The sequence below is a fragment of the Rhinatrema bivittatum genome, chromosome 5, assembly GCF_901001135.1.
Source record: "Rhinatrema bivittatum chromosome 5, aRhiBiv1.1, whole genome shotgun sequence".
NCBI lineage: Eukaryota > Metazoa > Chordata > Amphibia > Gymnophiona > Rhinatrematidae > Rhinatrema > Rhinatrema bivittatum.
The window spans coordinates 309,808,209-309,835,397 of record NC_042619.1 but is presented as its reverse complement, the minus strand read 5'-3'; the positions used below and the strand labels follow the sequence as shown (position 1 = coordinate 309,835,397).

At 44.3% G+C, this 27,189-nt stretch overlaps 1 protein-coding gene across 1 annotated transcript in view; it reads left to right on the top strand.

Annotated features, from left to right (window-relative positions):
- LMAN2L (lectin, mannose binding 2 like) overlaps positions 1-27,189 on the top strand; it is an 86,056-nt gene that overhangs the window by 46,850 nt on the left and 12,017 nt on the right. The window contains exons 5-7 of the mRNA XM_029604295.1: positions 7,585-7,746; positions 7,860-7,974; positions 18,539-18,658. Coding sequence (XP_029460155.1) covers positions 7,585-7,746; positions 7,860-7,974; positions 18,539-18,658 — 397 coding nt within the window. The remainder of the gene's footprint in view (positions 1-7,584; positions 7,747-7,859; positions 7,975-18,538; positions 18,659-27,189) is intronic.

Sequence of the window (27,189 nt, the reverse complement as noted above, 5' to 3'; positions counted from 1 at the left end):
AGGCGCAAACAAAAGTACGCTGGATTTTATAAGATACGCGCGTATCTTCTAAAATCCTGGATCAGCGCGCGCAAGGCTGCCGATTTTGGGCAGCCGGCGCGTGCCGCGCCGCGCCGCCTGTCACCGTTCCCTCCGAGGCCGCTCCGAAATCGGAGCGGCCTCGGAGGGAACTCTCTTTCGCCCTCCCCTCACCTTCCCCTCCCTTCCTCTACCTAACCCACCCCCCCGGCCCTATCTAAACCCCCCCCCTTACCTTTGTCCGTAGATTTACGCCTGCCAGCGGACTGCTGGCGTGCCGTGCTCTGACCCGGGGGCTGGTCTGAAGGCCTGGACCACGCCCCCGGGCTGGCGCCCCGCCTCCAAAACGCCGCGTCGTTCGGCCCCGCCCCCGACACGCCCCCTTCCAAAAACCCCGGGACCTACGCGCGTCCCGGGGTTCTGCTCGCGCCGGCGGCCTATGGAAAATAGGCGCGCCGGCGCGCAAGGCCCTGCTCGCATAAATCCGGGCGGATTTATGCGAGCAGGGCTTTTAAAATCCGCCCGAGTATGGGGAGACTGTTCCTTCTCTTTGGAGGTTACAATCTAGTCAAGATAGAGGAGCAGTTCTAGGAGCTTTGTGTGCAGTTCAGGAATTTTATTATGGAAACTAATTTAAAAACAAGTCCATGGCCAGGGAAAACCTGTATTAGGATTTAGAAGCTGCCTCAAAAATGTGAAATTTCTGCCTACTACTAATTAAGGTAAGAAGCTATAAACAGTAGTAAAAAACCTGTAAAGGTCCAAGATGGTGGTCGCACTGTGATGCTATACAGTCATTGCATAGTTGTCTGTATTTATCTACGTTATAGTTGAGCACAAGGGGAAGATCTGGGTTTTTGTTCTGAACCCAGTCCACTCCTTGGCCAGATTGACGCATTTGTCATTCATGGCCTGGCTTCACTGGATCGCATGGAGAAATGGAGAGGTAGTGTTTATCTCTTTAAGCTGTACTACTCTCCCCTGAGATGAGAGCCCCTCTGTCTGTGCTGGCGAAGAGAGGGGATGGCAGCCCCCTTTACACGGGTGAGCCGCGATGATGCCAGCGGAGCGACAGGAGGAGTAAGCATCGGCTCAGACATTGGAGAAGTGGAGCCTCTGCTGGGCAGAGCTGCAACAATGGATGGAACAGTAGTGAAGATGTAAGAGTTGACTGGTACAGAACAGAGCTCTTGGAGCCATCCTGGAAGCTGTGTATCATTTCATGCGGGCTTGGGAGATTCTCCTCTAGTGAGCTCATATTGAGTTCAGTGGCGTGCTATCTTAAGTGCCCGAAAACTTTCAATCTTGAATCTATTTGGGAAACCATAGCTGCACTGCAATTTTCCCTGCCTGGCCAGATTCAGCAATTATCTACCAAAGTTGACATGGTAGTCTTGGCCTCTTTGACATTAAAAAAATCAAATAACTCACTTGCATATTGACAGATTGAAGAAGCTTGAACTTAATGATTTTTGTTTGATGAAAGATAATTTACACAGCAGCCTTTAAAGTTTGGAAAATGTTATGAGATTTAGGAATCAGTGACTGATTAACTTTTCCTAAGCTGTCGGCGCAATAGTCAAGGTGCAGTAGCACCATGGATCAAATACAGAGGCAATATGATAGTTTACATTTTATTTCCCATTCCATTTTGGATCATTCATTTGCTTTTTTGGCCACTGATGCACTGAGTGGAGGATTTCAAAGTATTGCCACAAGAGCTCCAAGGTCCTTTTCCTAGGTGTGACTCCTAATATAGAACCTGGCATCGTGTACCTGTGGTTGGGATTACTTTTCCCTATGTGCATCACTTTGCACTTTTCCCCATTTAAATTTCCTCTGCCATTCAGATGCCCTGACTCCTAATCTTGCAAGGTCCTTTGGCAGTTCCTCACAATCTGCTCCTACTGTTTCTCAGCTGCCCCCTGACAGTCTCGATTTGACTGAATTATGTGGGATGGAGAATTATGTAGGATGGAGATGCTGTTTCGCCGCCGACCATGATTTTTCAGTTAGCTTTCGATTCAGACAGATATAAAGATGTTCCTTTTTTAAATTGTATGATATGGTTTCCAGACATGGCTTGTGCGATGCAAAAGAAGAGGAAGCAAATTTTTTTTTTTTTTTTTTTTGATAAGACCTAAGTTGTTGCAACCAGGACCTTTTTTTGGTTGTATTTTCCTTGGAAATTTATTATAAAGTTTCAGGGCGTAGAAATATATAATTTCTTTACAAGGGTGTGGTCTCTGTGTTGGTGTCTCAGCCAGCGCGAGAACCATCTGAGACTCGTTCATTAGACTGAAGTTTTAGATGCCCTTTTTTTTTTTTGTTTTCTTTATATAATTTCCTCTCCATTAGTGGACTTCTGACTATAAAGGTGGATTCTGATATATGTGGTTTTCTAGAACTGATTTCAGTTAAATTTGTCTCTTTGTATATGGTGACTTGGGAAATTGAAAATATGTCTTGAGCAGGTTTTTGGCTTGTATTTTGAAATTCATAGGAAAAATAAACTGTAAAAAGCTTTAGTCAAACTTAGCATAGTTATAACTCAACAATGATACTTTTCTAACCTTATAATGGGCATTTATGTGCATAGGGGCCTCCATTTTCAGTTTTTATTTTATCTTTCCTCGGAATTTCAATGTTAGAACAAAAAAGTGACAACACACAGGAGAAAAGTCAGTGGAAAGATAATTTTTCCACTGATTATTATTTTTTTTTATTATAATGAAAGCACCAGGAAAAATAAAAGCTGGAAATGAATGTCCCTACTTATGCAGTAGTGTCTGGGATAACTTAAAGCAGTCGCAATAGGTTTTGTTTCGTTTAACTTGATTGATCACAAATAAGTAAATTCTGTCAAAACATCAAAGCAAATTAGAAAACAAGTAAAAATAGTGTAATACTGTAATTTGCCAAATAACACATTCAAATGGTAAATTTTAATATAACATTAATTGTGGTGAAACTTTAGGATACAAATAGGCAAATCAAGGGAGAGAGAGCCTATAAGGAAGTAATCAAACTCAATAAGTAACTGATAAAACGTAAATTACTTGTCTAATTGGCGTCAGCTGCAAGAAGTGGGCCTCTGTTTCACTAATGAGCAATATAAGAACATCAGAAACTGGGGCAGGAGTGCCCCCTACCTGTGAGCCCAGGAACTTCAGACGTAGAAATTCAACCAAAAGGGCCCACCAAAGCAGCATTTAGAAACGAGCATTGCTAGCTGTCAGGGGCTGTTTCCTTGAGCCCAGGGAGGTGGGTTTTAAAGCCGATCATTTTCAAACAAATCACCAGTGCATAAGTACATAATTTGACCTCTTGGGATTTATTTATACAATTCTACCTCAAAAGTTGAATAATTTTTATTTTCTTCTGATCATACAGGAAGCAACCAACATTTTTGATACACCATGGGTTCAGCTCATTTAATATTTTTTATAATTTAAAGTTTTTAAAGATTCTCCCCTTTGGATCTTAACATATTAGGGTCCATTTTCAAAAGCTGACTTGGAATGTAAACGTGTGAAATAAGGACTTACATGCATAAGTTGAGTACATGTGCTTGCTTAAGTGAATTTTTAGCTACCCAAAACTCTGCATATAAAGGGGTGTTTTGGTTTCCATCTATATTTAGAAATTTTTGAAAGTTGTGCATGTAAGCAATTTGTGTATATCTGTATCCCCTGTTTTGCAGTGGGTAAAATTACATGTATATTTTTACCTGTATAACCACTCAGCGTTCAAACTGAATTTGTGTGAAAATCAGCTTGGCTTTGTGTACACCTAGATATACATGTACAACTTTGCAGTTAGGTGTACTACAGAAAATGTTTCCTGATGAGTATTAACAGATTGTTTCAATTAAGTTTATCCTGAAGAGAAAAATCTTTTTAGTTTAAAAAAAAAAAATAAAATAAAAGGTTTACATAAAAATCCCAATGTCGTCATTTTGCTAATTGTATCCACCCTGGGCCTTAGTCTTCAGTACACAGTTGCCCACCTCACTAAAACAAAAGTCAGAATTAGCCCTATCCTCTGGCCTGTGGCCATGCTGCCCTGAATGTGCTGCTGTTGTCTCATCTTGGAAGCTAAGCCGCGTTGGATGGGAGACCACCTTGGGTATACCAGGAGCTGTATTCTCTAAGGCGGTCTCAGCAGCAGAGTCTAATATTGCACGGACATATTACTATTTACAATGTTTGTATCTATTCAGTTCTTTGTAAAGCACGTTATGCTAAGTTATTAATTGTAAACCGATGTGATATTCCCAGTGAATGTCGGTATATAAAAATCGTTAAATAAATAAACATTGATCGCTGTATCTTCATTCAGTGACTTTTCTTTTACTTCTGATAAGTGTCTATTGAAAAGCAAAAGTGCTAGATCTGACTTTTCTTTCTGTGATTAGTAGCAGTTGGTGCATAACATGCCTCTCAGAGCTAGTATCAGAAGTCAGCAGGTTTGGATTTTTGAGGTCCCCAGTCAGTGAAATACATTATATTGCAATTTGGGTAGAACCCCTCCATCTTACTGTCCTTGTAGAAGGTACAATTTACTCTACTCGGGACTGTTAAAATTTAGCGTTGAGTACATAAATACATTTTAAATTCAAATTCTCTTTATCAACTGCTCATTCCTAAGATTGTGGCCGCTAACAAATTAAAACATACATAATAAATATAATATTAAAAAAAAGAAATTACAAAACCAGAATAATACACTATTGCTTCTGCAGATCAATTTTTAGTCACCCATTGTGCAATAGCGCTTAAGTGCATATTTACAGATCCATTCTTTACTCCTTCCCACTAGTAAACAAACATCTCAGCTGATCTAATTGGAATTTCATATAACCTATTAATTTTTCCAATCCAGCTTCATAGAAACATAGAAAATGACAGCAGAAAAGGGCCAAACACGGTACATCCAGTCTGCCCAGCAAGCTTATGGTAGCATCTGCTGCGCCATACAGGTCACCCCCATACTTAATCAGTTTCCCAGACAGTCAAAGTCGAGACCCTTGTTGGTTGCTGTCTGAGTCCAATTCCCTGTTACCTCTTTATTTATTTCTTTGTTTATTTAGATTTATATTCCGCTTTTCGCACTATTTCAAAGCGGATTACATTCAGGTACTGTAGGTATTTTCCCTATCCCCAGAGGGGTTACAATCTAAGTTTGTACCTCTTCCGTTGAAGCAGAGAGCAATGTTGGAGTTGCATCCAAAGTATCAGGCATGCTGGTTAAGGGTAGTAACCGCAACACCAGCAAGTTACCCCCTTGCTTATTTGTTTTCCCCCATACTTGTTTTCCCAGACCATAAAATTCAGTGTCCTTGTTGGTTGCTGTCTGAATCTAATTCTCCTTTTCCTCTTTTCCCCCGCCGAAAAAACAGAGAGCAATAATGAAGTTGCATCAACAGCATGAAGGCTTATTGGTTAAGGGTAGTAATATCTGTATCAGCAAGTTACCGCCATTCACTCTTTTCTTCATTTCCATCCTCTAGCCTTTAGGGATCCCAAGTGTTTATCCCATGCTCCTTTGAAATCTCACTGTTTTAGTCTTCACCTCTTCCGGAAGGGTATTCCAGGCATCCACCACCCTCTCCGTGAAGAAATATTTCTTGATATTGGTTCTGAGTCTTCCTCCCTGGGGTTTCAATACATGATCCTTAGTTCTACTGATTTCTTTCCAATGGAAAAGGTTTGACATTTGTGCATCATTAAAACCTTTCAGGTATCTGAAGGTCTGTATCATATCCCCCCCCTGCACTCCTCTCCTCTCCTCTAGGGTATACATATTTAGGTCCTTCAACCTCTCCTCATAAGTCAGATATCAGCCTTGGGCTCGTATCAAATGCTTGCATGAATAACCATGTTTTAATGCTCTTCTATACTTTAACTTCTCCATCCCAGCTACACTCCTCAGGTTCGTTGTATCGAATGCTGGCTTGAATAGCCATGTTTTTAATGCTTTCCTAAAAGCTTTACTGTCTGGCAGTAATCTCAGGTGTTCAGGTATCGAGTGCTCTCTGACCTTGCTGAGATGAGCCTAATGGATCTCCCTAATCTAATGTGGTTGGGAGCCCCATTCAAGGTTCTTTTAAACCAGAGATACCCAATCCTTTTTCTCATTGGCCACAAACAGGTTTGGTTTTCTGGGTCACTGAGCTATGCAAACTAACTGGGAGCTTGGACCACATCTGAGAAGTAGACATTGTGACTATCTAGAATTCATGACTTGTTTGCTATCCTTGAGGACCAGAGTTATGCATTTCTGCTTAGACCATGACTAGCTCTGGTCCTTCTGAACCACATGGAGATCTGCTTTTCAAGGTAACCCAAACATGTAAATTGTTTATTAATGTAGAATGTCATGAATTATTCCATATACCTTGAAAATCAGGCTTGTCTATACAAGAACCTAAGTTGGCTTTCTTTACCCTAGAAGTATTTGAGGATTCTTATAGAGCTTTGTGATAGAATTGGTTGACAGGCTGGGAACAGAGGTTAAACTGATCAAAAAAGATATAGTTGCGATGGAGAAGGTACAGGGAAGGGCAACCAAAATGATAAAGGGGATGGAACAGCTCCCCTATGAGGAAAGGCTGAAGAGGTTAGGGCTGTTCAGCTTGGAGAAGAGATGGCTGAGGCGGGGATATGATAGAGGTCTTTAAGATCATGAGAGGTCTTGAACGAGTAGATGTGACTCGGTTATTTACACTTTCGAATAATAGAAGGACTAGGGGGCATTCCATGAAGTTAGCAAGTAGCACATTTAAGACTAATCGGAGAAAATTCTTTTTCACTCAACGCACAATAAAGCTCTGGAATTTGTTGCCAGAGGAGGTGGTTAGTGTAGCTGGGTTCAAAAAAGGTTTGGATAAGTTCTTGGAGGAGAAGTCCATTAACGGCTATTAATCAAGTTTACTTAGGGAATAGCCACTGCTATTAATTGCATCAGTAGCATGGGATCTTCTTAGTGTTTGGGTAATTGCCAGGTTCTTGTGGCCTGGTTTGGCCTCTGTTGGAAACAGGATGCTGGGCTTGATGGACCCTTGGTCTGACCCAGCATGACAATTTCTTATGTTCTTATAAATTTCTTTAAGACCAAGAGGTGTGCAAAACGGCTGCTGGGCAGTAAGTAGTGTTGTCAATCTGCATTATCTGTTTGCATAAGTTTTTCTGGCTTACCCGTAGCTGTCTAATTTGTGTTTGTAATTTTCTTGTGAATTTTGTGTCTCCTTTGTTTAGAAGTTATACAGTATATAAAGCTGATTTACTTTTCTATTACTATCCTTGTGCTGATTATGTAATTATCAGATCTCTGCACTTTTTGGCTGGTAATGTGGTTCCCTATAAATGTTAAAATATTAAAAACAAAAATCAATCAAGAGGTGCATTTTCCAGAATCTTAAGTGCTTAGACCTTGCAGGACATTAGTAACAAAGATGCCTCTGATATGCACTGAAAATTAATGTCTAAGCTGTGCAGACTTTTGCCCTTCCTGCTGTCTGCTTAGTTATGCCACATTAACCTTTTGAACCGTTTTCTCCTGCAGCGAATCTTCCCATATATCTCAGCCATGGTGAATAATGGCTCACTAATGTACGACCACAGCAGGGACGGCAGGCCCACAGAGCTCGGGGGCTGCACCGCCATGGTGCGCAACCTCGACCATGACACCTTCCTAGTGATACGCTATGTGAAACGCAGGCTTACTGTGAGTTTTTGCCACCATTCCTTCCTGCCATAAACTTGCAAATTGTCTTAAGTCCTTGTCACTGCCTCACCCAGAAGACACTTATTGGAAGCTTCATGTTTTATTAAATTCAGATTATGATTGATATCGATGGGAAGCAGGAGTGGAGAGACTGTGTTGATGTTCCAGGAGTCCACCTGCCAAGGGGCTACTTCTTTGGGACCTCCTCTGTGACTGGTGACCTCTCAGGTATTTGGAAGTATTATCGCTTTGTCTGCATCCCCTCCACCCTCTTGTATAAGAGTCTTTTTATATAGACTCCCAACTTTGACTTCTCTCTGAATTTGTCTAATCGCATCGGCACATTTGAGTGGGAGATGGACCTGGTTGTGGCACCTAATGTGTGTGCGGCTGGATGGTGGTGCCTGCACCTGACTGTGTTCTGTAGAATCAACTGAGGCCTCTTCATGTGCTTGCTTTATGCCCATGAGAAGCTGAGTGATTCTGAAGATTCTGCAGTCAGGTGGTGATCGTCTGTCTGTCTCCACAGAGACCTCAGCGTCTTTTGTCTTTGTGAGTAATGCCTGTACCTTTCTTCTTGGCAGGGTCCATTTATTTAGACATTTTATATACCATCGTTCCATGTCCAGATCACAACAGTTTACAAGGTGGCATTCATAATTATAACTCAACAAACAGACAGATTGATTAGAGGTGATATAGGCAAGCAAGTGAAAGATTCTAGTAGATATTAAAATTGATCTAGTACATAAGGTGAAGAGTACAAATAATTAAAACAAAATGATATTTTTCACATCTTGGTCAGTGAGTTGTTTTAAGAATCTTGCATTCTATCATTTTGTTTTATTCTTTGATTCGATTATTCCCGGTATGTACCCAGATTAGTCCAAACTCCTGGTTTTTGCCTCCCTGCCAGCAGATGGAGACAGAGAAAGTTTCGCTGACACTGTACATAACCCAGTGTGCCACCTGCAGTCCCTCAGTATTTCTCTGTCTCCAGCAGATGGCAGATGGTGTAAAACCTGCAGTCTGGAGAGAGAGAGAGAGAAAAAAAAGATTAAAAGTTGAAATTTCTGGATCCTCCAGTGGGTTGTGAGGTCCTGGTGAGGCCATCCCCCTGGTTTGAGGCGGACGAGCAGGGGGGTTGGTGATCCTTTTGACAGCTCTGTCCAGAGGTCCATGGTGTGGACATCTGCACTGCAAGCCCAGTGGAGCAGGGAAGTATCCCTTTTATATGGTTTGTCCTGGGCTGGGTCGCTAAAGTTTGGCAATAGGAGATGGATATAGCCAGTGGTCTGGCTCTTTTCTGATCTGCCATGTGGCCTGTGCTCTCCTGGAACTTGAACCTCTGCTCCAAAGGAAAATATTGATTTCTCTGTATCTTTATTTATGCTCGGAGTAAAAAAAAAAAAAAAAGAGAGAGAGAACAAGAGATCTGTGCAGCAGCGGGGTTCCAGGGGGGGGGGAAGCTATCTTAGCAGCTTGGGGAGCTCAGCAATGGGGGTTTTCAGCAGCTTCTCTGTCTGCGGAGGAGACCAGGTGTTGGCTTCATGGTGGTAAGGGACTGTTCCCCTGCTTGCTGTTGAGGTGCTGGTGGTGCCACAGGTGCCGGGTGGAATAGCGTGTGTGAGCGGCAAAAGTGGCCTGGCGTTTGGGGTCTGCATCGAGCATGACCACACCGGTAGAACAAGCCTTGCGGGTGATGTGGTCTAATGCTTAGGCTTTCCCCGTCAGTGCAAAAACAGCAGCCATTTTCGATTCCCTAGCAGCGTCGGCGGGAGGGACAGGGAAATCTCCTTCTTGATTGGTGCTGGCAGTTCTCTGTCCTGCAGAGGTGCAGAGAGGCACTTGCACTGAGGAGTCGTCTCTGGGTCTGGTAGAGGTCTCCTGCCAGGTTTTTGTGGTTTTTTTTTTGCTTATGCACAAAGCATGTTTAGCTGGATGCTGACTCATGGCCTCAGTCTCCATGGATTCTTGGCCAGTCAAGATGCCTAAGCTGTTGAGAAGCTCTTCAGGCCGATGATTTTCAATGCTGGAAGTTAAATGGATCCAGGCCAATTGCGCTGAAGGTGCAGGCAGACTTTGCTTAGCCGTGTGGTAGGCAGTGGTTCTTTTTCCGCGTGTAGGCGTGCGCATGCATTCTCACCGTGTGGTAGTTGCATGCGCAGGAATCTGTGAGCATAAGGCTGCAGTCTAGATTTAAGCACATATGTCTGTGATCTAGGCTTGAGTGCATATTTGCGCAGGTACTTGTGCATGTAAGGCCACAACCTAGACTGCGCATATTTGCGCACAGACGACCATGGCCTATATGAGACTGTACTTGCACATGTACTTGTGCGCATACGACTGCAACCTAGTCTTGAGTACATATTTGCGCGCGCCCTGGAGGGAATTACATGTAACATTGGGTGGCATGGTGTGTGCACAGGAGGCCACCTGGAGCTGAAGTTCAGGGGAGCTAGGCTCTGGGGGCAAACAGGTCTAAGCGCCTTGCTATCTGTGAGGCTTGCTGCCTGATAGCAATTCAGTCCTCATTCCCTCTCCATTTGTGTCAGCACTGTTTAGAAGTTCAAAGCAATTTGACTACTACAGCTTTTGCCTATGTTGCCTGTGGTATCTCTGGAGGGGAGTGGAGTGGGAGGCTGAGGCACTGGTTAGTTCTTCTCCTCCCTTGTTCCCAGAGGACAGAAGCTTTCCCAAGAGAGGTTGAAGAAAACAAGTTTGGGCCTATGGGCTCCAGTATAGATTTATGGAATGTTTCCAGGGCCTGCAGAGCATTCTGCAGGGGTGCTCAGCAAAGATGAAGCAACCTACTATATAGAGATCGTGTGCCGGGCCTCCCATTTGTCAGTCACGGTGGGCAAATGCTGCAGGGAGGCTGTTCCTGGTAATGTTCAAGGAGGTGTGAATCATGAGACATCGGAGGAATTGCATATGATTGAGAGCCGCTTCGGACTCTGCTCAGACTTTTTTTTTCTTCTTTCACAGAGATATCTTGCTGAGTTTGTTGGCTCAGACTCTGAACACGCTTGGCGTGGCCCGAGTGTTGGCTCAGACCTCAAACATGCCTAGTGTGGTCAGAGGTCAATTTTAGTTAAACGTCCTGTTTCATTTCCCTCCATATCCAATTCTAGAGATATTGGATTTAAAGAAGGTAAACTCTGAGGTCCTTCATAGCGGTAGAACGCAAGGGAGAAATTCTTGGCATCTCTTGCCTTGATAGAGCGTATCTGCACATAGCTATCAGGCCAGAGCACCAGACAATTCTATAGGTTCATGGTCCTAAGGGAATATTTTCAGTTTCGAGCCCTTCCCTTTGGCTGGCGATGGCTCCATGTACCTTCATCAAGGACCTGTAAATAGTCTCAACCCTGGGCACCAAAAGCCCTAGCAGAAGCCTAATCTGATGCCACAATTTCAGCAAGTTCTCTCGGTGAGAAACACTCTCTCTGCCAGTGTGTTGAACTGAGCTCCCTAATACTCCAGAGTTTGTAAGAGAACTAAATGACTAATTGCTAGGTTCACCAACCATCCTAGAGACTTCAAGCCCATTGGTACCTTTCGTACTGATTGTAATCAGAGATCATCTGATTTCATACGAATGAAAGGAGGGTGTGTTGGTGTATCCATATCTGATGTCTGGCTCATCTCTGTTGACAATCAGCACGAAAGGTACCAATGGGCTTGAAGTCTCTAGGATGGTTGGTGAACCTAGCAATTAGCCATTTAGTTCTCTTACAAACTCTGGAGTATCTGGGAGCTCAGTTCAACACACTGGCAGAGAGAGTGTTTCTCACCTAGAGAAATTGCTGAAATTGTGGCATGAGATTAGGCTTCTGCTAGGGCTTTTGGTGCCCAGGGTTGAGACTATTTACAGGTCCTGGGTTCTATGGCACAACATTGGAATTAATGCACTGGGCATTCACAAATATACAGCTTCTGCAGGGGGGCTCTTCTCTCCCATAGGAATTCGTTATTGGAAGAGTTTCATCTTCTTCTTCCGTTAGAGAGGGAAGCCAGGGACAGTCTTTCATGGTGGCTTACTCATAAGAACATAAGAAATTGCCATGCTGGGTCAGACCAAGGATCCATCAAGCCCAGCATCCTGTTTCCAACAGAGGCCAAAACCAGGCCACAAGAACCTGGCAATTACCCAAACACTAAGAAGATCCCATGCTACTGATGCAATTAATAGCAGTAGCTATTCCCTAAGTAAAATTGATTAATAGCCATTAATGGACTTCTCCTCCAAGAACTTATCCAAACCTTTTTTGAACCCAGCTACACTAACTGCACTAACCACATCCTCTGGCAACAAATTCCAGAGCTTTATTGTGCGTTGAGTGAAAAAGAATTTTCTCCGATTAGTCTTAAATGTGCTACTTGCTAACTTCATGGAATGCCCCCTAGTCCTTCTATTATTCGAAAGTGAAAATAACTGAGTCACATCTACTTGTTCAAGACCTCTCATGATCTTAAAGACCTCTATCATATCCCCCCTCAGCCATCTCTTCTCCAAGCTGAACAGCCCTAATCTCTTCAGCCTATCCTCATAGGGAAGCTGTTCCATCCCCTTTATCATTTTGGTTGCCCTTCTCTGTACCTTCTCTATCGCAACTATATCTTTTTTGAGATGCGGCGACCAGAATTGTACACAGTACTCGCACCAGTCTCAAGCGAGGTGTGGAATTCGAGATTCTAAATTAGATAATAATCACCACTGATGCATGCCTCTCCAGATGGACCACCGATGCAAGCCTCTCCGGATGGAGGGCAGCGGGGCAAGATCATTTGGCACATGGTCAGTGGCTGAAATAGGAGGTCTCATGGCTTATCAGTCGGTTTGAGATGAGAGCAGTACATTTTGCATTGCTTGCCTGTCTGCCAAGGTTACTTGGCCATCCAGTACGGATCATATCTGAAAATGAGGCGATGGTGGACTACATCAACCATCAAAGTGGAATCAAGAATCAGGCAGTGGCTTGAGAGGCCCCGGAGTTGATACTCTAGGAAGAGCAGCACTTGGAGTGCTTGACTGCGTCTCACATTGCTGGAGTGAACAACATTCATGCGGATTTTATCAGTCAGATAAAGTTAGACTCCAGGGAGTGGGAGCTGTTGGAGGCAGCGATGTGTCTCATTCACGGAAAATGGGGGTATCCCAACGAAAGAGAATGGCAAGGTGTCACGGTTTTACGGCCGCTGAACAGAACATGCTACAAAGGAATCTGAGCTCTGGTGCTGCCATGGACTCTAGGGATTCTTCTTTGTTTTCCCTCCCGTGATCACTGGTGAACAAGGGATTATGGTAGATAGAGATACATCCAGGCAACATGATCCTGGTAGCTCCAGAAATGCCACATCGACCATGCTTCCCAGAACTGATCAATATGACAATAGATGGGCCCCTGAGGTTCAGACATTGGTCGACTGTTTTCCATCAGGGCCCAATATTTTTGGCTCAGGCGGCTCACATCTCGTGGCTTCGTTTCTGAGAGGAGACATCTGAGATGGAGGGGATATTCCAAAACTGTTATTTCCACCTTATTGCAGGCTAGGCGATCTTCTACATCCTTGTCGTATGTGCGATTTTGGAGGATTTTTGAGTCCTGGTCTGCTGTTGATGGAGTGCAGCTGGTGTCACATATTTTGCCTTTTCTACAGAAAGATTCTGGTCGAGGACCTGGCCTTTAACTCTGAGAGTCCAGGTTACGATACTGGGTTGTCTCTGGGGTAAGGTGCAAGGGTATCCTTTGTCCGCACATCTGGATGTTATATAGTTCCTTCAGGGAGCTGAGAACTTGCAGTCTTAAGTGTGGAACATATGTCCATCTTGGAATCTGAATCTAATCCTTAGAGGATTGTGTGAGGCTCGGTTTGAACCACTAAAGAGAGCTACAGTTAAGGACTTGACTCTTAAAGTGGTTTTCTTGGTGGCTTTGTTCAGCCAGGAGAATTTCGAAACTCCAGGCACTGTCATATCATGATCCCTTCCTACAGATTTCTGATAAGGGGGTATCTTTATGCATAGTACCTTATTTTCTGCCAGAGGTAATCTTGGCGTTCCATCTTTGACAGTGGCGCTTCCAGCTTTTCTAGATTGGAGTTCCTCTATGCCTCACGAGAGGGAGCTTAGTTTATTAGATAGGAGGCGTGCATTATTGAGGTATCTAAAGGTCATTTCTGATTTCTGTAGATTTGATCACCTCTTTGTACTGTGGAGTGGCCCAAAGAAGGGAAATAAATCATCTAAGTCTACAGTTGTGCGGTGGCTGAAGGAAGTGATTGAGCTGACTTACATTTCTAAAGGGCACTTGACCCATTCTCAGGTGATTTCCTGGGCTGGGTCACAACAGGCGTCTCTGCATGAAATTTGCTGGGCAGCTACTGGGAAGTCATTGCATACTTTTGTTAGGTATTATCGCTTGGATGTGGGGGATCCGGCTTCCATGTGCTTTAGTTAGTGTTCTACGAGTGGAACTCTCCAGGTCCCACCTGAGTTAAGGAGAGCTTAGGTACATCCCAGAAGTTTGTACTAATCTGGGTATGTACAGGGAATGGAAAGTTAGTTCTTACCTGCTAATTTTCATTCCTGTAGTACCATAGATCAGTCCAGAGACCCACCCATTTACTGGGGGAGAGTCCTCTGCTCGTCCTGTTGCTCTGTATATAGGGAGAGTTGTTGGAAGTTTTTCAGTGCTGATCGCTTATGTTAAATTTGGAAACTAGTTTTCTGTTTTTTTGGGCAACTTCACCTTCTTGAGGCTCATTGGAGGGGAGCGAGTTTGCTTAGAAATTTAAGGTTGTTGCGGTCATCTTGGTTTTGGTACAAGTCAATACTGAGGGACTGCAGGTGGCACACTGGATTATATACAGTGGCAGTGAAACTCTTTCTGTTTCCATCTGCTGGCAGGGAGGCAAAACCCAGGAATCTGGACTGATCTGTGGTACTACAGGAACGAAAATTAGCAGGCAAGCAATTTTCCTTTATCTTTTGCCCTTCTTATTTTGTGGTTGTGTATATGCTGATGTTTTTAAGTTAAATTATATGCATTTTAGTTGTAGTGAAGGTCTCCGGCACCCGGGGGCCAATGCATTTGTGTTGCCTTCCTGGTGCCCCCCATCCCAGATCCTCCTTGTAGAAATGCTTAAGGGCAAGAAAATCACACTAATAGAAACCCCAGAATAGAAAGCTTTCCTGACTATAGACAGGCTGCCAACATTGTCTTTTCCTTCCTTGGTACTGCAAGCAAACAAGAACATTCTCTGATAAAGAATAAGACCAAGCGTCAAGGACTGTGATGTAACATTTATAAATTATTCCACAATTTCCAATTTTTCCATTTCAGTTCATTAGGAGAAAAAAGAAAAGAAAAACCATTCCAAATTTGTCCTTTTTTCCAGACCTGCACGCATCAGAGCTGCCTTATTCACCAAACTGACAACAAATTAGAAAAAGAAAATTAGAGACAATAGCTGAACTGGAAACCCCAAAAAGCCAGACTCTGCCTGCAGTATACCACCAGAAATATTCAAATGCAAATTAGCCAAAAATGACACTGGGAAGATTCTCACAATTCCCACCTCAAAGAAACAGAAGCAAAAGCAGTTTGATGCTCCTAAACTCCTAGTCCCCATCAGTGATGATCCCCAGCCTCTCTCTCCCCTCCCAGCCAGACTCATATGCACTGTAATAATGCAAAAAACAGAAACATCACCATTCCTTATAAAACTAAATCAAGAAATATAAATCCATCATAATGGTAAAAACCATACTAATAAAAAAAACCCAATATTTCAAAACAGATGATGAATAGAACATCTAATAAATAAAAATAAGGATAAAAAAAGCTCAACATTTCCCAAAAATCAACTAAATATTTCAAAATAGGTATATCTAATAACACCAAATAATTAAAAGTAAAAAAGATACCTGGAAACTTTTGATTTCCAGTCACCCTGAGATTGTCGTGGCTCATTTGAGGATGGGGGGAGCAGGAGAGGAGGGGGGGCACACATACTTTCTCCTCTCATACTCTCATATACACACATTTATTCACAAACATACACGCACCCTTCTACCCTCTTTCTCAATCCCCTTTTCCCTCACTCACCTCCTCTCTGACACTCAGCACACTCTCCCCCCCTTCCCTCAATCCCTTCCCCATCCCTCGCTCTGATCCTCTTTCCTTCCCTCTGTCACAACCCCACCATATGTCTCACCCCCCACCCAGTAGTCCTGGTCTTCTTCCTGTTGGCCAGGTGCAGGAAGCCAGCTGGCATGTCATCATTTGGCCCACTGCTAGGCATCTAGTGCCTCAACTCCTATCTTGCTTATGCATAGACTCTCGCATACCCTCTCTCTCATACTCACAGGCTCTCACTCACACATTTACACGCCCTCTTTCATATGCACAGGCTCTCACACACATACAAGCTCCCTTTCTTTCATATGCACAGGCTCTCGCACACATACAAGCTCCCTTTCTTTCATATGCAGAGGTGCTCACACACATGCTCCCTTTCTCATATACACAGGTACTCACACATACATGCTCTCACGCACATACACTCAAGTTTCTTCTTTCTCATGTACACATGCTGATACAAATGCTCCCTCTCTGATACACACAGGTTCTGACATACATATAAGTGCACACATGCTTTCGCACACGTATACACAAGCTTCCTCTCTCTGATACATATACACACACACACACATTCCCGCTCACCTGGGCCTCTCCACTTTTTCATGGAGTCTGAGGAGGAAGGGATGGTCCTGCAGCCTCATTCGGGCTGTTGGCAGGTTAGGGTGCGCTAGCGGCCCCATGGATTCTTCTTTCGGCAGCCGCGCCTTCTTCTTTATTTTAGCTGCCGGTGGGTTGGTGTGTGCCGGCGGTTTAACGGACCTCTTTTTTGGCCATTGTGGGCCTTTCCTTGGCAGCATGATAGCCGCCAGAGGCCCCATGCGTACGGGGCTAAATATGCCCCTGCTCTGCCTCCTTAGGCACATGGCTGATGACGCACCCTTCCCATCTTCCTTATGGGGACCAGATGATGATTTTCATCTGGGCCCAGAAATTTCAGGTATGAGATGAAAAAAAAAATACAACAAAGTGTGATATGTAATTGGAAAGAGAGAGTGTGCGCAGCATTTTTAGGTCCTGCTCACATCCTGAGGTAGGGTTAAGAAATTCACATGTGCAGTCCATAGACATTTATTTTCCATGGGCTCTGCTTCCTCACTGAAGGGGGGTATTTATATTGTATCACAGCAGAAATTCATGCATACAGCCATGGCTGTATTTAAGAATATGGAACCTATAAACAAAGGGCCAGGAGTAGCGAGTTTTTCCCCTCAGAAAGCAGCAGAGGGGAGTCCCAGTTCTCCTGTGCCTTCAAAATTTGGTGTCCTAGGCCCATGCCTCTGTTACTTATGGCTAAATTCGGCCCTTCATGCAACACAAACAGACCCTGATTCTCCTTATCTTTTGCTTTCTCACTTATGGTTATGGATGGAGGTACTGCTGTAAGAATCTGTAGAAGCAGAAAGCTCAGTTAAAAATATCAGCTTGAATGTTTCATGACTCTCCTAGTTTCACTTTTGGTGTTATGCCTACATCTCAATTATGATACCAAAATCTGCAACAGAGTACATACACAGCCAGAAAGGTGTGGAAAACATGAGGGGTGTAGCAAACCTTGAGGCAAGGTCTAGGGCCTGGTAGCTAAGATTTAATGCTAAGAAAATGCAGAATAATGCATTTAGGCTGCAAATACCAAGGGAGAGGTATAGCATTGGAGGTGAAATTGTAGGTGCTGAACAGGTGGACAAAACAGCAAAAGCCACAAAATGCTTGGTTGCATAGAGAAAGGAATGGTCAGCAGAAAAAGGGAGGTGATATTGCCCCTGTATAGGTCCCTGGTGAGACCTCACTTGGAATACGGTGTACAATTCTGGAGCCCGCACCATCAAAAGGATATAAACCGGATGGTGTCTGTCCAGAGGGTGGCTACTAAAATGGTCACTGGTCTTTGTTCTAAAGCATATGGGCAGAGACTTAAAGATCTAAACATGTACACCCTGGAGGAATGGTGAGATAGGGGAAGTATGATGCAGACATTTAAATACCTCCAAGGTTTCCATGCACAGGAAACAAGCCTCTTTCAAAAGAAAGGTTGCTCTAGAACAAGGGGGTCATGGGATAAGGATGAAAGAGAGTAGACTTGGGAGTAATTTTTAGGAGATGTTTCTTTACAGAAAGGGTAGTGAATGTAAGGAGCAATCTTCCAGTGGAGACAGTGTAGACAAAAGTAGTATCTGACTTCAAGAAAGCCTAGGATAAATGCAGGGGACCTCTGATGGGGTGACAGGAATTGTAAAGCTAAATTAATTTGATGGTGGGGAGACTAAGCCATACGGTCTTTTTCTGCCTTCAAGTTTTTATGTTCCAAAGGCCCCCAGGCATTCCCTACAGACCGGCGGGTTTTGACTCCGGCCCCCTCCTCACTGTGCCACTGTTTCTTGGTGACTAGAAACATTGCCTTTGCTCTTCTCGCCCTTTACAAATTCTTGGAGACTGTGTGGAGGTTATTAATGAAGCTGGTGCTTATGGTATCTGGCGGGTAGTCTGTTTTAGGTCGTGTGCTTGTGGGGAGAGGCAGAGAATCTGTAGAATTATGGAATAAAGCCTCTGTTGGGCAGTCGGCTTTTTGCTGCTTTAGGTAACGTTTGTCTGTGGCACAGAAATGCAAGAATAAGATTGAGCTTTGCTTGTCTTTCTTCCAGATAACCATGACATCATCTCCCTGAAACTGTACCAGCTGACAGTGGAACGGACACCTTCTGAGAAGAAAGCAGAAAAGGAGGTCTTTATTCCCACCGTGGACAACATAAAACTGCCAGGAGGTAAATATCCAGAACCTAGCAAATCTAGGAGGCTACTTTGAGATTAAAATTTTGTCCTGGCAGGGGACAGCTAAGATAAGCACCTGGCCTGAGAGAGGGGGTGGAATGACTTTGTTCGTGAGCTTTTAGAAGAAAGAATGTAGGATCTTTATCCATAGTGCTTCCCTGAAGGGAAAACTACCTCCATCCTGGGTCATAAAGTCAAGAGGGGAGAACCCATATTCTAGGTCATGCCCTGTTCTGGGATGAGGAGGCTCCTGTCTCCTGTAACTGTGACTTGTGCTGAAGAGGAGGGGATACAACATGCATCTTGGCCGTGGCTTATGCTGAGTAGGGATGGTGTAGTCTGGTACACATCCTGGGAGGTGGCTTCTGCTGACTGGGAATGGTTGCACAGACCCTGGTTGGTGGCTTACATTGGGGGAGGGAACATAGCGCATACTAGAAGAAACGGCATGACACGTATCCCGGAGGAGGTAACTCAGCATGCATCATGGCTGGTGGCTTGGGCTGGGGAGGGAAAGAGAAGTGTGCATCCTGGGTCGAAATGTGCACTGCGGGAGACTGGGTGCATACACTTTGAACAGTGGTTTGCACGGTGAGGGTTGAGCCAATTTGGACAAGTGCAGAAAATATTCCATAGTTCATATGATCTTCAAAGACAATATCATTATTAATCCAAAACGGCAACTCCACTGTTTTCAATGAATGTACTTTCACAGGGTCCCCCGACACGGACCCGTGTTTCGCCGAGGCTGCGTCAGGAGGGACAATAATTTTAAGAATAGTCTGAAAGATAAGCATATAAAAAATGGACTATGTAGGATAGGGCTCACAAACAGACATACAATATAACAGCATAAAAACATTAAATAACTGCAAAAACATACCGTAATAATTACTGATAACACTTAACAGGGCGCGCGTACAGGTGAAGTACACTAGGGTTTTAAAAAAAACTTCAGAAAAAGGTGCGAAAAACTGGACCAATCAGCATAGCAAGGACAAAGACAGAGGACCAATCAGAATACAGGCAATCTAGAGCCAATCAAAATTAGGTAAAAAGACTCCATTCTAACTCTTTATTTAGACCATTAGGTGAAACTGTGTCTAAAGTATCAATCCACCTCTGTTCTTTGCGGATTAGGTACTCAGAATAATTCCCCCCATGGATAGAGTGAGTTACTACTTCCAAAATGAAGAAAAACAAGTCAGAGTGTGTGAAAACTGTATCCAATGCTCGACCAGCGGAGCATTATCACGGAGATTTCTGATATTAGATTGGTGCTGTATGATCCTGGTTTTAATTGTTCTGGATGTTTTGCCCACATAAAACTTTGGACACGGACATCGAATTACGTTGACTACTCCCTCCGAATTGCAAAGTGTAAGTTTTCTTTGACATCGGATGTTCAAAACAGGATATAGTGTCTGTAAAGGGACACACTGAACAGTGTCCACAGGTCATATGCTGGCCAGTAGTTGAACTGTGTGAATCTGTTATGCAAAACTCTGAGCGAGTTAACCTATCCCGCAAGTTATTCCCTCTACGGTAAGTGAACCGTAATGAACCTTGAAAAACTTTATGAAGGGAAAGTGAATTCCAATGCTTCCGGATAATATTTGTTACAGACCTACCAAGAGTAGTATGCAATTTACCGTGACCTCCGAGGATCGATTTTGGGGCAAAAATAGTAAGTCTCTATTAACACGCAGGGCTCCGTTTATAAGCTCTTTTCAATACCTTATTCGGGTACCCGCTCTCACTGAACCGAGCTACCATCTCCTCAGCTCTGGATATAAACTCAGGCTTCGAAGAGCATAGCCACGGCAGTCGAAGGAACTGGCCAGTGGGAATGTTATTCTTAAGGACCCTTGGATGACAACTATCAAAAGTCAGCAAAGTGTTCCTGTCAGTCTCTTTCCGGAAGATCGTAGTAGAAAAACTTTCATTGTCAAAAGATATCAAAATGTCTAAAAAAGAAATCTGAAACAAATGTATATTGCAGTTATTTAACCAGTCAAGGAACATAAAGAACTGTATGTCCGTGCCAAGCCAAATAAGAAACACATCGTCAATAAATCTGAGCCATAGGTGTAGAAATTGAGACCACTCAGAAGGATAAACAAAAGACTCTTCAAAATTAGTCACATACAGGCACGCCAAACTATGGGCCATAGTAGCCCCCATGGCCGTGCCTTTCACCTGCTGGTAATACTTTGTGACAAAACGAAAATAATTCTGTATTAAGGCCAGTTTGGCTAGCTCCATTAAAAATGAAGTTGGGACACGAACAGGGTCAGAGCGCGAGTCAAGCATCTCTAGTTGTGTTTGAGCGACTAGTACGAGCTGATGTTCACAAGCTGTCATCTGTGAAAGATTATGCGTATTATAATTTGACAAAGAATGAGAATTTACCTATCAAGACTTTGGCTAATGATCCTAATATAGTGATAAAATCTGCTGATAAGGGTGGGGGATTGTCATATTGCATAGAAGAGATTATGAACTAATTATGTGACTAATTATTATGAATTAATTATGTGACTAATTTTGAAGAGTCTTTTGTTTATCCTTCTGAGTTGTCTCAATTTGTACACCTATGGCTCAGATTTATTGACGATGTGTTTCTTATTTGGCTTGGCGCGGATATACAGGGAGATCTGAGATGCCTCCCCCTCCTCCGATTTTCAAGAGGAGTTGGAACACAGGGTGCAACTGGTGGATGTTTGAGCCCTGCAGGGCATCGCGCTCCCGGCCCCACCGGTGCTTCTAATCGTGTGTGACATCGAGGTGTGCCGGAGCCTACACCCTCGATGTCCTTCGTGGGTCCATTGATGCCCTGGCAGCCACCATTGCCTCCTCCATCCAGTGCGATTCCCATTGTGGGCTCAGAGGAGGAGGAAGGCCCACCACAGCCCGCACCACAGTTGAGGCCTTTGGTGTCATGGTCAGCGTTACCTGGTCCGATTTCGATTTGGTGCCTCAGTGCCCAAGCTGAGGGGCCTAGGCAGTGGCCCTACACTGGTGTCTCCAGGTGATCTTAGAGGACGCCTAATATGAACTGTGGAAGTATGTTAATTCTGAGTCTGTATTGGATTACTCGGAGGATCTTCCCTAAGACAAGAGCCGCTCCTTCGGAGCGGCTCTTGTCCCTTCCTGAGGCCCTGAACTTTGTGGGGTTTGTCTGGGCCATGACAGAAACCATTTTGTTTCAACCCCTGACGGAAGAGGATGCCAAGCATAAGATGCTTGGAGGTTCTCCAGTTTTGATTCCCCAAAGGAGGTGGTGGCTGTTCCTGTTCATGATATCTTCAAGGAGTTACCAAGGAATTACTCCTTAGGATTTGGGAACATCCCATCTCCATGCCTCTGGTGAATCAGAAGGCTGATGCTGTTTATCTAGTCCAGCAGGCCTTGGGGTTTGAGAGGTGCCAACTCCCCCACCAGTCGATTGTGCTGGAGTCTGCCCTAAAGAAGGCCAAATACTTCGCACCCAATCTTCCGCACCTCCGGGTCAGGAGCACAGGGCACTCGATGCTCTGGGTAGGAAGGTGTTTCAGAGCGCAGTGTTGATCGCCCATATAGCTTCTTACCAGCTGTACATGACGCAGTACTCCAGGAACCTCTGGAAACAGGTCCAGGAATTGTCCGAGCGCCTGCCCCATGGGGCTTCACAGAGTGTCTGGTGGTAGTGGGGGCACACCACTGCCGTCTGGATGTGCAGGTGTTTCTATACTTGGACGATTGACTGGTCAAGAGCACCACCCAGGAGGGAGCGCTTTGATCCCTGCACTTGACCATTTGGGTGTTGGAGTCCTGGGGTTTGTCGTCAACTACCCAAGTCTCATCTTACCCTGTCACCTCAGTTGAGCTTTATCGGCGCCCAGCTGGACACAGCTCAAGCCAAAGCTTATCTTTCTTGCGACCTGGAGCTCGCATTGGCATCCCTTGTGGGAGTGGTGCAACATAGCCGGCAGTCTCAGCCGACCATATGCTCCGACTGCTGGGTCACATGGCCGTGACCGCCCATGTTACTCCCTTGGCTCACTTGCATATGCGCAGAGATCAGTGGACATTGTGGTCCCAATGGCAACAAGCCACTTAGGACCTCCACTTGCGCATCCGTGTTACTCTGGCTCTCAGGAACTCCTTGTCCTGGTGGGAGAGCCTGTCCAGTTTGGAGCAGTGGGTTCAATTTCAGTGTCCCCCTACCCAAGTTGTGGTTACCATGGAATCATCCACCCTGGGGTGGGGCTTCCATATAGATGAGCTTCGTATGCAGGGCCTGTGGTCTGCACAGGAAGCTGTGTCAGATCAACTTCCTGGAGCTTTGGATGATCCGTTATGTGCTGTGGGCATTCAGTGATCGCCTGTCCAACAAAGCAGTCCTGATCCAGACTGACAGCAAAGTGGCGATGTGATACATCAACAAGCAGGGAGGTATGACGACATTCCTCCTGTGCCAGGAGGCAGTTCATATTTGATCATGGGCTCAGTCTCAGGGTATCGTGCTGTGAGCCATGTACCTGGCTGAGTCGAGCCTTCTGGCCCCACAAGTGGGCCCTGAATCAGGAGGTAGTGGATCAGATCTTCTGCCTCTGGGGAACCCCAGATGTGGATCTCTTCGCCTCCCCCTGCAACAGCAAGGTGGAACAATTCTGTTCCCTGTACAGGGGGAATGGCAAGCCAACCTCAGGTGCCTTTGCCCATCATTGGGGCAAGGGCCTTCTGTATGTGTATCCTCTTCTTCCACTGGTGATAAAGACTCTCCTGAAGTCCTGCGGAACCTCTCTGAGAACTGATCGGTCTGGGAAATTTCCCCAACCTCGTCTCGCAGGATCAGGGCAGACTGTACCATCCCAACCTCAGGGCATTGCCCTAATGGCCTAGATGTTGAGAGGCTAATCCTGCAGCCCCTTGCCCTGTCCAACAATGTGTCTCCGGGTTCTGGTGCTTTCCAAGAAGCCTTCCACCAGAAAGTCTTATGGCCTGAAGTGGAGGTGGTTTTCCCTGTTGTGAGAGCATTAGATCCATTCTCCTGTTCCACACCGTGACTACTTGACTATTTGCTACACTTTTCGGATGCTGGCTTGAAGACCAACTCCATCAGGGTACATCTGAATGCCATCAGGGCATACCACCAGGGGGTGGATGGTTCGCCCATCTATGTGCAACATATATTGGGGCATTTTATGCAAAGTCTGCTTCAGTTGTAGTCTCCCCTGTGGCCTCCTGCTGTGTCCTGGGCCCTTAATGTGGTGTTAGTGTGACTCATGAAGGATCTTTTCTAGCCACTGGGCACCTGTGACCTAAATTACCTGACCTGGAAAGTCATGTTTTGGTCACGGTCACTTCTAGAAGTTTCTAGAAACTTTGACATAAGTTTTCTGTGCTGGGTTCCCTCTGATGATGTCACCCGTGTGTGAGGACTAACATCCTGCTGTCCTAGGAGAACATCTGTTACAGGTAAGCAATTCTGCTTTCTGGGCTGGGAGTGGGATCAGGTGGGGGCATGGTGCACTTTCTTTACTGAGGCACGTGTTCTTGGTTATGGCTTATGTGGGTGGTGGGGAGAAGAAAGAGCAGTTCCATGGTTTGTGCATGGGGAAGGAAACATGCTCACTCTTAAGAATTCCAGAAAATTATTCAAGTACTAATAATGAAGAGAATACAACATAAATATTAAAAATGGTTAGTGATCAAGGTATCCACCCAAAACTACTTGCGAAGTCAAATAATTGCATACCCTAGTGTTCAGCACTCTGTACCAATAACCACATGCATTTCAGTCCTAACACTGGACCTTCATCATTGTGAAAATAAAATATTATTTGTCTTTATAATGTTAATATTTGTCTTTATACAGCATCTGTAAACAGGTTTTGGATTTTCCACTAGAGACCGTTTTCATCATGCCATGTTTCTCATCATACGTCCCCTGGGAGCATGTGAAAAAAAATGTAATATAGAAATCTTCCAAATGGATATGTACAAAATCCCATAAACTGTGAAATGTCATAACAAAATATCAGTCCATTTGTCCACCTGCGGTTATGTATTTATATATTAACTTTTCCATTACATTTTCTGCCAGCAACAGTAGAGATGATATAGCATTTCTGGAATTATTAGTACAATCTAAGAACGCTATAATTAAGACAAATGGGAATAACTTACTAGCAACCAGATTTCATCCTCAGCAACGTTGCTTAGTGCAGGTCATATAAGTAGCGATAAAAGCCTTTGGTGATAAGGGAAACTATATTTTTAGATTAGGTTATAAATAGGAAGAGATATGAAAGGGTCTGTCACACTCAGATTCCTTTTGTTTATAGTATTTATATGGTCCCCTACTCAAGGCATCTTACATAAACCAAAAGTAGAACGGGTACATAGTTGACTGACGTAGCGAGTTAGAATAGGTGTTAGGTTTGTGGATAGACCATCTTAAGGGTATGTGTGTTTAGAATCTGTCGGAAGTTGCTTTTTCAATGTCAGGGAATAGATTCTTCTCCTTTTGTGCCTTTTCTCCTTGCCTCATTTTCACTAGAATAAACTTGTCTGGAGTAAAGAACACAGAAGGATGCAAAATGGAATATAGGCAAGAAACAAGCTGAGAAGTAAAGATGGCAGAAGAATGAATACACTTGTAGCTCAGAACTGGACTGAAAGCCAGTATAATGAAAATAAGAGGGAGCAATGAGCGAGACAGTAAAGGATCCATGCAGTAGAAGGTTGGAGAAGTTGCAGAAGGAAAATGTAGTCAGAAACACCAACAGGAAGCTATTAGTTGTCTACCATACAGCCACCTCCCATAAACTGCCATAATGCCCATGCAGATTACAGCCAGAATCCCCCATTTCTGATCTGTGTTAATCTAATCTGATCTATAATCTGCATCCAGCAGAATGATCTTCTGATGTACTTTCCACCAGTTTATCCACTTGGAAATAAAGTATTCACCTTTTTCTGAAAGTCATATAATTTGACTGCAACCTAATATCCAAAGGTGTAGAATTTGAAAATGTGTTTAACAGTATACTATCCTTTGCCTTTCCAACTTTGAGGAATAATCCAACAATGCACCCCAAGAAGAGAGAAGGTTATGTTTCAGAGTGTCATTTTAAAACATTTTGCACATATCCAAGCCCCACACCTTTTACTTCACGAAAGATTAAAGTCCTGTTAAACTTTGCTCGCTTTCTCATCGGTAACTAATATAATTTTAAATAAACCTTTAAATAAACTGTATCCTAGTGAATACTGTCGCCCAGTTAATACGGCCGGTTTTTCAACACTTCCGTAGTACTACTTAAGTTAATAGTACCTGTACATACTTCAACGGTACATAGTCTCCCTCTATTCTATTTTATTTTTTGTTTTTTTACTTCATCTATCTATGCCTTTTTCCCCTTCCGCTCCCCATCCCCCCCTTCCCACACCACTCCTACACCCCTACCCTCCCCCCCCTCCCCATGCCCTGCCCGCCCTGCCTATCCTCCCCCACCTCTCCTTCCCCTATCCTCCCTTTTGTTATTGCTCCTTTGGTTCATTTGTATATTAGTTTTTGTTTTCTGTTATTAATGTTATATTGTTTTATTGTATTTCCCGCCTGAGTTCATTGTAAACCGGCATGATGTGCTTCACGAATGTCTGTAAATAAAAAGTTAATAAATAAATAATGTATGCAATAAAGGAGCCGCACTTTCTCCTAGGACAAGCAGGATGGTAATCCTCACACATGGGTGACATCATCAGATGGAGTCTGGCATGGAAACCTTATGTCAAAATTTCTAGAAACTTTGACTGGCACACTGAGCATGTCCAGCATGCCACTATCTGTGCGTCCACATGGAGTCCCTCTTTAATCTCTTCTTTTCCACGGAGCTATCATCTCATGGTTCTGGAGCTCTGTTCTTTTTTTGGTAATTTTCAAGTATTTCATCAGTCTGTTCCGACTTTTCCTGCGCCGGGTTCCCTCTTCCTCCTACCGGTTAGTCAGTAGGACGGCACTGTAAGTTTTCTCCGTTCTGTGCGGTCGATTGCCAGTGTGTTTCGCCCTCGGTGGCTGCTGGACCCCGACCGCTCACCCGGGTCTTTTTGAAATGACGTCATTGGGTTTTCGTTGATGCCCCCAGTGTCCGCGGACATGTCCCTCACAGATCCACATGAGGTTTGTATCCTCTGCCTGGGGGCATCGCACAATATCAGGGTGTGCTGTTTTTGTGACCAAATGACCCCCAAAGGCTGTCGCGCCCATGTAGATAAAATGGAGAAGCTCTTCAGTTTCAAGAAATCTGAACCTTTGACTCTGTCATTGGGGGCATTGACTCCGAAAGGCCGTGGGGAACCGATGGACACTGAGCCTTCGCTGTCCACTCCCCCACCAGGGCCGCCTCTGGAGAGAGGGGCTAGAGATTGGCTGTCATTAGTGCGCAGGGTCAGAGAGTTTCAAGCATTGGTGATGTACTCACCCTACTCGAAGTTCTTTCAGGTTAGGGTGGTCCTGCATATGCACCCGAAATTC